Genomic DNA, 13,395 nt, shown 5'->3' with positions numbered 1-13,395 from the left:
TTTTTATTCAAATTGGTTTAATGGTGAGTACTGTCCTTTTGTCAAGGAGGATATTGTTTATAAGAGCGCTTGCGTTGGTACATAAACAACTTAACAACATTTTCTAGATTCATCCTTGTAACACCTGTCAACTACATCAACTATCCGTAATGTCTTTACAATTTTGATTGCATGCTGCAAAAACTCGGTATTTCTTTTGTACGTTTTCATCTTTACTCGTCTATCAATTAAGTGTATACGCAGATATACTTGAAATAGGCCGACCTTTCTTACAATTAGTAAAACGTCTTGATGCCATGTGTCACCAAACGTCGCCTTTTGTACAATAGGTTTCATGTAATGAACACTATTATCATTTGACGCGATTAAGTTTGTCTACACTGAGGCATTTGATATTTCAACTGTTTTTATAAGAACCCAACTGTTGATTGGTATGAAGACGGAACGTTCTTTATTGTCCGTTTGTTAGTTGTAGAAAGTAAAATCACAAAAATACCGAGCGCCGAGGAAAATTAAAAACGAAAAAATTCCAAATCAAATGGCAAAAACAAAAGCTCGAACACATGAAACGAACGGAAAGGTACTGCCATATTCCTAACTAGTTACTGGCATTTTCTTATGTAGAAAATGGTGGATTAATCATGGTTTTATAGCTAGTAAAGCTCTCACTTTGTAACATTTTTGTCTACAAATCTTTATATGTCGAGGCATTTTTCATTGGATATTTTACAGTTTTTTTATGTTGTGTTATTACACCACTGTCCCAGGTTTAAGGGAGAATTCCCTCATACATACATATATGTCCACTTGTATATTTGTTCCATCTGATGAGTTAAGCCTTTTTTAACTGATTTTTATAGTTCGTTCTTATGTTGTACTGTTAAACCACTGTTCCAGGTTAGGAGAGGGTTGGTATCCCGCTAACATGTTTAACCTCGCCACATTATGTATGCATGTGCCTGTTCCAAGTCAGGAGCCTGTAGTTCAGTGGTTGTCGTTTGTTAATGTGTTACATATTTGTTTTTTGTTCATATTTGTACATAAATAAAGCCGTTATTGTATATATATATATATATATATACACACATAGATTGAAAGGGGGGCCTAGATAAAATGTAAGTGTACTTGTATTGTTTAAATCTGTATTCTCATTGTTTGACCTCATGATGTAATTAATGAATCCAACGAATAAACTATAAATCAAAATCACTAAAGAAATTATGTTTTATTTGGCTGTAAATTTGTCATGGCATTTATTGCAAGAAAGAAACACAATCAACTTGTCAATCAAAACTTGATGACGATTGAATTACTGAAGGGCGATCCAGCAGTAACAAAGTTATATCAGGAGCCACTGGGTAGTCCATAGCAGCTTAAAGTAAATTCCGCCTGTCCATTCACAATACAAAAAAGCTCCAAACTCAGTCTGTTATATATGCCATGACGCTGGTTCTATAATCATTCTTCCAAAACTGAAACGATAAATGAAAAGCAGCAGAAAATATTCATAATGGGGAAAAGGGAGGGCGGGTAAATTCTATAGCTTTGGTCAAGCTCCGTGTAAGGTTTGAATTCAAATGACCAAACCACACGAGGTAAATTGCACGGACTAACATTTCGCGGGCTAAACTAATTAGCAATTAAAGTGACCAGTATAAAATGAATCGAACACACCGTCAATTTAAATCAATAATAGGCATACCAAGTTATATAATTACAATAACTGAATTTAATTATTATTGAATTAAATTCTATTATTGTATATATATATATATATATATACACACATAGATTGAAAGGGGGGCCTAGATAAAATGTAAGTGTACTTGTATTGTTTAAATCTGTATTCTCATTGTTTGACCTCATGATGTAATTAATGAATCCAACGAATAAACTATAAATCAAAATCACTAAAGAAATTATGTTTTATTTGGCTGTAAATTTGTCATGGCATTTATTGCAAGAAAGAAACACAATCAACTTGTCAATCAAAACTTGATGACGATTGAATTACTGAAGGGCGATCCAGCAGTAACAAAGTTATATCAGGAGCCACTGGGTAGTCCATAGCAGCTTAAAGTAAATTCCGCCAAAATTACAAGTTGAGTAACTAGTTGCACAACTTGTAATCCGCCATAAAATTTACCGCATGACAAATTTAACAGCAAGAATCAACATCAATCAACTTCAACATCATTATCAACTTCGATGTCATTATCAACTCAACATTATTATCAACTTCAATATTATCAACTTCAATATTGTCAACTTCAATATTATCAACTATAACATTATTATCAACTACAACATTATTATCAACTTCAATATTATCAACTTCAATATTATCAACTTCAATATTATCAACTTCAACATTATTATCAACTTCAATATTATCAACTACAACATTATTATCAACTACAACATTATTATCAACTTCAACACAAACATCAAAAACTTCAATATCAACTTAAATTCAATACTTTGAACTTCATTAAATTGATATTCATGTGGCAACATCAACATAAACTTCAGCTAAAATGCAATACTGTCAACATCTAAGCTATGTTATTCATTGTAAGGGAAAACCAAACAATGAGGAAATTTAAAGAAAATATATACATAACATTTTCAGAGCTCCTTGAATCTGATTTAGGAATACACACAACTATCTCTAATCCAAACGATGCACATATAAGCTTAATATGACAGCTCCTATAACAATAAAAGAGCCAATTACCCAAATATCATTCAGGTACCCTGAAATAAAGTGTTTCAACTATACAATGCAAGGTTTGTTTTTGCATAACCTTTTATAAAGTGTATGAAAATGTCCATCGTCTTTGTGTCTCAGCAATGTAGTCCGACATCAACCGGACAGGACAAATTGAAGTAGTTTATTCTTTTCCAGAATTGTCGTTACTGAATTACCCAGCTGATCTGTTTGCTAAGAAGGAACTTTTATAATAACTTAAGTGACCCTGAATAAGCATCAAATTATATCTTGGATCGTTTTACAATAAGATTTTCATTAAAATTTGAATTTGCAATTACTCCAAAACTAAGAAACCCAAAATTCTAGCTGAAAATGAAGCTTTGAATAAACATGTTTCATATACTGAATAACAAACTAAATTAAGCGCATCTAAAAGTCTAGTTAATATACCAATAGTAATATGCTTACGACAGACGTGTCGCTTATGTCACTGAGCATCTTTTGAACAATAAAAGAATGAGTGTTGTCCAATAAACCATTGATCTTATGATTAAACCTAATGCCTGAAAGGTACGCATTCCCAGTGGAATAAGAATATTCATCTTTAAACATGTCAGCTACTATTAACTAAATGTGAAACGGGGCATGGCCATACGTCATACAGGTTTAGTTTATGTTTAAAGTTTTGAAATTAATTTAGTCCATTTGATACGTAAGCCAAGTATTTGAATAACTCTTGCACTACCGATAAAGAGATTTAAAACAGAACTCGACAACCACTTGTCACTCAAAATATAAGAAATGCCATTATAATTTCTAAAATTATTTTCCAAACACGTAGATTAGAAATAGGTCGATAATAAAAAGGCCCCGCAATTCTACCATTTCAATTCACTCATGATTTTTCCAAGCTAAATTTGGATCTTGTAAAACAGACTTTAATACTTTGCTTGTATGATGTGCTCGAAAACCATATTTAAAACCATTATATAATAAATTTGCCAACATTTTAACGGGGTAGTCAGTCAACATATTCCTTTAAACCGTAGTATTAACAGGGGAACAACCAAAAATACCAAATATCATACGGTGATTGCAAGCTGTAAACAAAATTATAAAATTTGAAATGATTAAATTGCATCCGTGGAACATTTGCCTGCTCACAGGGAAATCTTTAATTATTTATCGAAAAACGAGTATTTGGGTTAAAATTTCCATGTGTATTCAAAAACCTGTTTGACTGCTCTAGCACTGGACTGATACCTTGGTGCAAAATTGTTTGCATCAGGTGCCCTAGGGTAGTTTTAATACCTAGGAGCAGAATAGTCCGAAGTTACAGAACTTCGAGGATTATTCTTGTTATATGAATAATTTGTACAGTACAGCGAAGGATGGAACTGGCTACATCTTATACCTGAATTCATGGCTGTATACACAATTCATACGAGTACAAACGGCCTTAAAATTATAATCGTAGCAAGGACTAATAACTGTGTGAGAAGTATAAGAAGATGTCTGTGGAACATGATTTATGCCTACTGCAATAAACTGAAGCCATAGCTGCCTATCAATGCCGTCCCATGTACGCATATGATCACGAGCTTTTCTAAGTCGAAATTGCATGTCAAATTTATAAACGTTCTCAAAAGGTACACCCCCTTATAATCGTCATGTAGCTAATCAATTCATTTGCCAATTCCGGGAATCTTTGCAATAAAATTTTCATATAATTTAAAAACCCTTCAGTCCACTCACCTAAGTTAGATAATGATTTACTTTTGAATATTTGTTTCTGTCAATTAAAATGTCTCCATCTTCATCAAAACCGAGCACTTTTTTCGGTTGATCAATTTTTGAAACAAAATGTTTTTGTAAAGTAATTGTGCCAAATCAACATATTCTAAATTTCATAATTGGTTTATAATTTTTTTGTGGTACAAACACATCAACATCATTACTAGTAGGTATAACTAAAATCTCACCGTTTTGTACAGAATTACGAGCTGTGGGCTGCCCTGGGTGTACACATCCCTGATCAGGAACTTGTTGTTCAGCGGGCTGCAGAGGAAGTTTGAAGTTCAAATGAGTTGTGGTTGTAGAATTGGCTGTATTGGTACAAACGGCTGTTGTGGTAATAACTGCTGTTGTGGTAATAACTGCTGTTGTGGTTATAACTGATGTGGTGGCAATAACTGATGTGGTGGCATTAATGGCTGTTGTTGTGGCATTAATGGCTGTTGTGGTGGCATTAATGGCTATTGTGGTGGTATTAATGGCTGTTGTGGTGGTATTAACGGCTGTTGTGGAATGGTTATATTTTGTTTTACAATTTCAGCTCTCTTTGGGCGAAGCCTTCTGTTTACCGGTAGCTTTATTTGATTTTGCCTACGTACAGCACGATTTGGCAGCACCCTCTCCCCTTTTCCTCTCGGCATACTGGCTTAAACAAATAATTACAATGTTAGTCAATGCATTAGTAAAATATTATATCATTTGTCAATGTTATATCCCTTAATCAAACAATTCAATCAATATTGAAATACAAATATTTCAATTTTTACCATTGACTAATTAGTATTAAGATACAATGGCAATAACCAAAGTAGAAAAAGCCGCAAATGCTTGATTGTGGCTGTCAATGTCCAGTGGCAGATATTTCAAGTATACTCATAATGATAATATCATATTGATAACGAAAGTCATAAAATAAAATAATTATTGTATCTACCGAATATCAATTGAAGTGGCCTTCGTTAATGAGAAATATTCCTATCCTATAATCGACTATAATACATGAAAACTATGAAACAATTAAATCGAAAAGTATATATATTTAAATAGTCAACTAACATCCTTGATGGCTCTAATCTAAGAAAACTTGACCTCATTTTAAAGGCATTGTGAAGTCAGACATTTTCAAAACAGTTTCACTTTTATCAATACACATAATAACAACGAAGAAATAGCAAATTTTCAAAATGGTAATTTTTTACTACTCTGGAAAAACTGTTGCCTCTTTAAAAATTAATAATATTTTTTTTTTTTCATTTGGGTTATAGCTTTTGTTTATTTTGCTTCTTTTACATCTTGTTAGTCAATTTCGATCCTCCATATTAAGTTTTTTGGTCAAAATAGAAGCTTAAAGCATGAAAATGTCAACCACTCTCATGAAATTCTATCGTCCAAAGTCACAGAACATGACGATTTTTGTTTATTCCTTTTTTCAGAGCATCAGTTAGTATATTGAAAATGTAAAGTAAAACTTTATTAACATTTGAATGTAAAGAAACAAAATATGAAATATTACTCTTTATATACAAATGTATATGTTTGTGTGTGTGTATAAAAAAGATGTGGTATGATTGCCAATGAGACAACTCTCCACAAGAGACCAAATGATACAGAAATTAACAACTATAGGTCACCGTATAGCCTTCAACAATGGGCAAAGCCCATACCGCATAGTCAGCTATAAAAGGCCCCGAAATGACAAATGTAAAACAATTCAAACGAGAAAACTAAAGGCCTAATTTATGTACAAAAAATGAACGAAAAACAAATATTTAACACATCTACAAACGAAAACCACTGAATTACAGGCTCCTGACTTTGGACAGGCACATACATACAGAATGTGCATGGTGGGGTTAAACATGTTAGCAGGCGCCCAATCCACCCCCCTCCCTTTGACCTGTGACAGTACAACATAAGAACAAACTATAAAAATCAGTTGTACCATGAGAGACAAGAAAAGTTTTGAAATATGTCATCTGTCTTTGTACTGTCATGATAGTTTTAGAATGTTCATTAACATTTAATGAAATATTCTTATTCTTATATAGCATGTATAGTGAATGCTTATAAATAAAGATAAACAACAACCTTTTAACAATTATTCTACTGGACTAAAATACCTTTTGCACTGAAAAACAATGAAAATAATATAACAATATTCTTATTCCAGAAATTTCAAACAAATAATTATGTCAGATAACTGTATTAAAATTCTTGTATGTATAAAAGTAAAGTAAACTCATCTGTATATCAGTTACAATATTTATGCAGTGAAATCTGTAAACCAATCTCATTCAGGACTGAAGTTCAAAATGCATTGAATGTGAATAGCATTCGTTGCCATACCTAGATTCATAGATTGTTTTTCTTTATGTCCAGTGGCACCTATTTCATGCATATTTAGGACTTAAAGAATTTATATATACATTTATGTTGAAATTAGTATGTGGCTTACTCACCGGTTACTTCGCGCTGCAAGATTTGGATTTGGATTAAGAATAAATAACATGGTAAATGTTCATTAGCGTATTAAGACAGTTAAACAATTAGATATAACAACTCGCACAATAAGTATAACCATCTGCTCAATTTACAAATATAAATATAAAATAATATCCAAGAAAAGATTGACAATTTACACAATGATAGAATTTAAATTCAGTTATAACACCAAAGAAAAAGTTCACGACTATTTAAAGCATTTAACAAAGTTAAAATTATTTAAGAAAGAAAAACCAGATTAACAGTTCAAATTGTTGAGCTATTATTTTTTATAAAATGTTGCTTAATTCTAAAACTAAAAAAGAATACTCATCTTTTCTTCTGTGTTTTAAATTCTATAGCTTTGGTCAAGCTCCGTGTAAGGTTTGAATTCAAATGACCAAACCACACGAGGTAAATTGCACGGACTAACATTTCGCGGGCTAAACTAATTAGCAATTAAAGTGACCAGTATAAAATGAATCGAACACACCGTCAATTTAAATCAATAATAGGCATACCAAGTTATATAATTACAATAACTGAATTTAATTATTATTGAATTAAATTCTATTAGTTTTCTCGTTTGAATTGTTTAACATTGTCATTTCGGGGCCTTTTCTAACTGACTATGCGGTATGGGCTTTTCTCATTGTTGAAGGCCGTACGGTGACCTATAGTTGTTAATATTTTTTTTTTTTTTTAATATTAAACATATTTTATTAACAATCACCTGTTACATCAACCCTCAGTTGCCCACGGAAGCAACTAAGGGGGCCCCAATGTTTACAGTCTCATTTGTCGGGGAAAAGCAAATGAGAAAAAAACTTCCACTATAAATCATTAACATCAACCTGAATGTTGTTAATATTTTTGTCCAATGCTTTTAATCCAAAATACCGAATAAAGGCATTTTCTTACACATACCAATGCAAATGTCGACGGAAATGCATACAAGGAATCTATGTATATAGTTATCAAAAGTACCAGGATTATAATTTTATACGCCAGACATATATCCTTAGATATACAAAAGCTTTATACAAACTTTTGTTTTGAATTGAAAACGACGTTTTGAGACTAAATTCAGTTTTTCATGTCCGGGCTTTTTCGAGTGTGTCTTTTTTTATCGAGTGATTATACACCTTTATTATAGCTAAAAATGTTATGTGTTTACGTATAAAAACTATATAAAAAAAGCGGGAAATTTATTTTCCATATTAAATTTTGTTGAATTCGTTCGTAGCGTCTTTTTGAAATATTTAGTTATTAACGATATCCTGGTTTAACCGATAAATCATGAAAACTAATTATAAAATTTCCATGTCATGAGCAGTTTTTAACGTCTTGAGCCAATATCTGTATATTATTGTCTTTTATTCTACAAATATGGACAAAATGCAGACATTAATATTTTGTCAATGGCTGAGGAAATGAAACAATACATTCTAAATATCACAACTGAATTTAATCTAGAAAATCGAATATTTTAATTATACTAAAAAAAAAAATATTAATAAATAGAATATCAAATGGAAATGTTCTATTGCATTGGAAGTTGCTACTCATTAATAAATAGCTATTAAGCATAAAATTAATTTATGTCAATGAAGAACACCTGCCAGTACAACACAAATCTTCCAGATGGAAATATACGGTCTCCAACAATAGAATAGTTTTTAGTCAATAATGCTTCAGAGTCAAGACATTTTGGAAATAACCCAAACTACTTAAAGGTTGTTATACCAACACAATTTCCATAAATCAATAAAAACAATGTTAAAATGTATTAGACATGCAAGAGGTATAGAACAACTTACAAATGAGTTATGCTTTTTAAGTCCCAAATAGTTTTCATAGATATCGGAATGCTAAGATTACTGCAAGGAAAGAATTAAAACATTATTTGACCTCACTTTTTATTTTTATTAATTTATAATTACTTGAGCGTAAGACGAGAACCTTTCTATCCTTTCTTGTTCAAGTTTATAATTGTTTAATCTAATGTTCATACATTTGCATACTTATACGGAGCGCTCGACATAGATCTCGGTTTTTGTAGGATTCTCGTATCTCAATATATTTTTCCATGTACTAGTAGTTTTTTGTAGACATTTCTTTTCGCTAATTTTCAGTTTAGTCAATAAACTGTCTATTTTTCTCAAGCTGACAACTGCAAAATGTGTTAATATTAGATAGAAAGCACCTTTGAAAACAATGTCTTTATACTTAATACATCCAAGATAGTAAATGTATTGCAATAATTTTAGCGAGGTTTCCCGTGTAAGATTGGTAATTGTAGTTAGTTGGAAGGAATATCTCTCTTGTTAATAACCAACCTGGTTTTGATTATGAATAACGTACATAAAAATCATCAGTTATATTGGTCATGTAAATTGAAAGTATACAGTTGTTGCGCTTATTTAATTGTTGTTTCAACAAACGTATTATTCGTTTAGACACTAATTGAGCAGTCGACCTAGCTATAATATTGGCCGGTTTCCAGTAAATGACCACAAATACATTGCATGATGCAAATAGTGTGTACCTGTCGTGAATTTGATTATACTTCCATCATTCTATGGTCATTTTAACTGATGTTCTTTTATATAAAATTTATCTTGCCTAATATAAAAACAAATTCATAATTTCAAATTTTGAAAAAAAAATATTAACATTTCAAGCAATTACTGTAGTATTTCATTGACACACGATCAACTTACCCCTAATTAAAGGAAGTTTAATGCATACAGTTTCAATGAGATGCGTATCTATGCAACCTTGGCTTTTGTGTTTATGAATTTGGGAGTGGATTTTGGAGGTTAATCTAAAGCGCATTTAATTTTCACTTTTTAAAATGTCGAATGATTTCATCTTGAATGAATTTATTTTTCTTTTGTTGTGAATTAATTATTTCAGAAATATAGCAATGTATGAACTTCGATGAAATGTGTTCAGAAAGTAATGCAAGTGCACATGTGTACCAATGAAGCACGACTCAAATTGTTTGCCATGTATATATTATCAGAATCTAACATGTTAAACACTTTGTGATAACTAAATATTTAACTACTAGTCAATTTCAGCGCCATGGTGGTAAGATATTAATGGCATGACATGAAATAAAAACAGACCATACGAACACTCGTGCTAATTCTGTTTTTACCTTTATCAGTGAAAAATATGTATCTTGTCAAAAGAAAATGGAGGTCAAACATGTAATATATTGGATGCCATTTTTTCTTTTTTTGCCTATAGGACACTTTTATTCAGGTAACGAGTGTCTTTTGGGTGTGCAGGAGCGGTTGCTGTTTCAATATTTTACCATTAATGATTTACATATTCTCGGCAGTACAGACATACACAAAACATTTAAAATGTCATGTGTGATTAAAGATAAGGAAATGGACTTTGTAATATTTAACATAGTAATAGTGAACAAGCTTCTTAAATCTCAAATTTAATGACCTACCAATAAACTCATTTTTGACTTTCTACAAAAGACTCATTAGTGACGCTCGAATCGAGAAAAAGTTAAAAGGGCAAAATAAAGTACAAAGTCAAAGAGCCTTGAGAACTTACAATTTTGAAAGGTTTTGCCAAATACATCTAAGCTAATCTACTTCTGAGGTAAAACATCCATAGTATTTCGAAAAGGTTTGTTGAAATGTTCATTTATAGTTTTATATATATGAATGATAATACATGTAAACACATATATGCTGACTACTAGCCTGATGATTGAGTAAGATTGATTTTACAAAGCTATACAAAACACATCTTTATTCTTAAAAATAAAACAGAATGAGATATAACGAGTCCAGAACCAATCCTATATATACCAATACATATTCTTAGTATTTGACTTTATTTCATAATCTATTTTGTTCAATTCAATATTTTATCATAAATATTTGTTGTTTTTTAAGGTGTTTCGGTTAAGGTTTAACTACCAAGGCTTTTCTTCATCAGGTATCCCAAGCCTCTAACTAATAAAATAATCAGTTTCAAAGTAAAGTTCAAAGCATCCATACGCATAGAATTTAAAAATTCTGCATACCGGGATACTTTGACACCTGGTAACTTTGTATTGATGTATTGTATTCTAAATTAAATCAGTTTATGATTTGATATAACTATTGTCTTTTATGTTGTGATTTGCTCATAGCATATACTGTTGTTCAGGAAATTCAGTGTTTGTTTAATATATAGATTTTTATCCAGAACAACAGTAGATGAATTTATGTCAGCTTTCTTAATAATTATATTATTATTTGAACGTAAGGTTTTGAGTGCCGCTCTCTCATGTTTAGAAAGATTATTTCTAACTTTGTTTATTTTAAGTCTGCATATTTCCATCTTTGTGGCAAATAGATAATTTTCTATTGTGTTGTTTGCTAAAGAGGGTTTAAATCCCGATTTGATTCTAAAAGGATGATTGGTGTCCGCATTAGTTTTATCACTAAAGTGATATTTGCATCGCATTTTTCTACCTAGTTCGTCAAAATCTCGTAAGAGATTTTGTTTAATGTATTTTACATCTGGACTGGGAATAAATTTTAATCCCTTTGCAAGAACTAATATTTCATAGTTTGTGAGATTCTCACGTGAAAACACTTCTATATAGTTTAAAGCTTTTTTTACATTTTCATGAAAGTGTTTTGTGCGTTTATGATGGCCTTGGTTATTATTATGTATACGGAGTTTACTTTTGTATTTTATTAATCGTTTTTTCTTATCCCCTTTTCTGAGAGATCTTTTTCTATTACTCATAGTAATTTATTTGTATAAAATTTTTTTGTGACAAAACAATTTTGTTTGTTTGTATAATTATTTCAACTCTAATTGAGAGATGAAATGAATATATATGAAATTCAACTCTATTTGAGAGATGAAATGTATTTTATTAATTCTACTCTATTTGAGAGATGAATTGATTTGTACAGTTAGATAATTATCATATTTAAAAATATAAGCACAAAATCTCAATATCATTTCCATAATCGATGAATAACATTTGTATTATAGCACAACTGTTTCATAAATACATTTCTGTTTTAGCAATTGTCATCTTTGTCTCATATATCTGTTCGTTTTCGATTTACTTAAACAACCCTGTAAGAAGAATTGCCAATGATCATTGTCTAAAATGCACACCTTTTATCAAAAGTACGTGATATTTAAAGATAAACATTCTTTTGAAAATGAGAAGAAGAAGCAGTAAAACATCAGATGAAATAAAAACACGTCACACGAAATGGAATACCACGAAGCAGCAAAAAATCGTATGACATGTATTTGTTTGAAAAATGGCTACATAAAATGTGTTCCGGACAAACGGACGAATTTACTGAAAGGACGTACAGGTTTAGTTCAGTATAACCTTGTGCTGGTGATCTCAGGAAATAAATATATTTAAAATATGTACAACGGAACCAAATCAAAATACATAGTCTGAATAGGAGATGACAACAAAATGGCCAAATGAAATGCGAAAGTCAACCAGTAATTAAAGAAATATCAAATAAAACTAAAGGAATAGCAACACAAATCCAATCAAAAACTTTGTTACTCTGTGAGCAGGTTCATTTCCACCCGTTTCAATTCTCGAACAGATGAATTTATTTTGCGCATTCAGATCCAAAAAAAGTTATCATTATTCACAAATGTACCACAATTTGTGCAATAAAAGTTAAATGCTGAAAGCATTTTTGTTTGTAATATTGCAAAGTGTTTATAATTTCATTAGATATACATACATAAAGTTGCTTTTGTCTTCAAAAAGTCCATTTCAGAACTAGGCATTACTTCTACAAGCATACTGCAGTAACTTTCGCAAGTGGACTACAATGGATATTAAGTATCATTGTATCAGGATTTTTATTACCTTTTTCTCTCTTCTAATAAGACAGGAGTTTGTGTTGAAAAATCTGTATTACCTTAGCTGTTATAAGGGGGAAATCGGAATTGTTGGTCGGCAATGCTATTTGTACTTATTTTGAACTTTTCAACTATTCTGATTACATTTTATTTGTGGTCGGGGCATGAATTGTAATCAACTTGACAAAAAAAGTCATATTCTGAATTCTTTTAGCTTTCGTTGATGTGTTTTGTAATCTTTTAATGTATTTTTCTTTTATCGGAACAGTCTTATTTTTCTTTTGTACGGAACTGTGTTTTCATTTTAAAGTTATGCAATTCCGTCATGTATAAAGGAAAACGAATTTAGTAATGCGGATGATTTATTAATTTGACAGTAAATTGCTCAGACTGAAATTAAACGTAAAAATCCACTATTTATACGGTTCATCATCCGATTTTTACACGCGTTCCATGCGGGTTTTTTTTTTAAACAATAATAGTATCAAATTTACTCCACCAAATGCGCATTTAATGTGTTTTATCTT

The 13,395-nt window shown here is 30.9% G+C and overlaps 1 protein-coding gene across 1 annotated transcript in view; it reads right to left on the bottom strand.

Moving 5' to 3' along the window:
* Nucleotides 1–4,603: 4,603 nt before the first annotated feature.
* The window catches only part of LOC139503434 (integumentary mucin C.1-like), a 30,154-nt gene continuing 21,362 nt past the window's right edge, over nt 4,604–13,395 (bottom strand). The window contains exon 3 of the mRNA XM_071293214.1: nt 4,604–5,010. Coding sequence (XP_071149315.1) covers nt 4,604–5,010 — 407 coding nt within the window. The remainder of the gene's footprint in view (nt 5,011–13,395) is intronic.

This window comes from Mytilus edulis, chromosome 14 (genome assembly GCF_963676685.1).
Source record: "Mytilus edulis chromosome 14, xbMytEdul2.2, whole genome shotgun sequence".
NCBI classification, from domain to species: Eukaryota; Metazoa; Mollusca; class Bivalvia; order Mytilida; family Mytilidae; genus Mytilus; species Mytilus edulis.
This window is presented reverse-complemented; position numbering and strand designations above follow the sequence as displayed.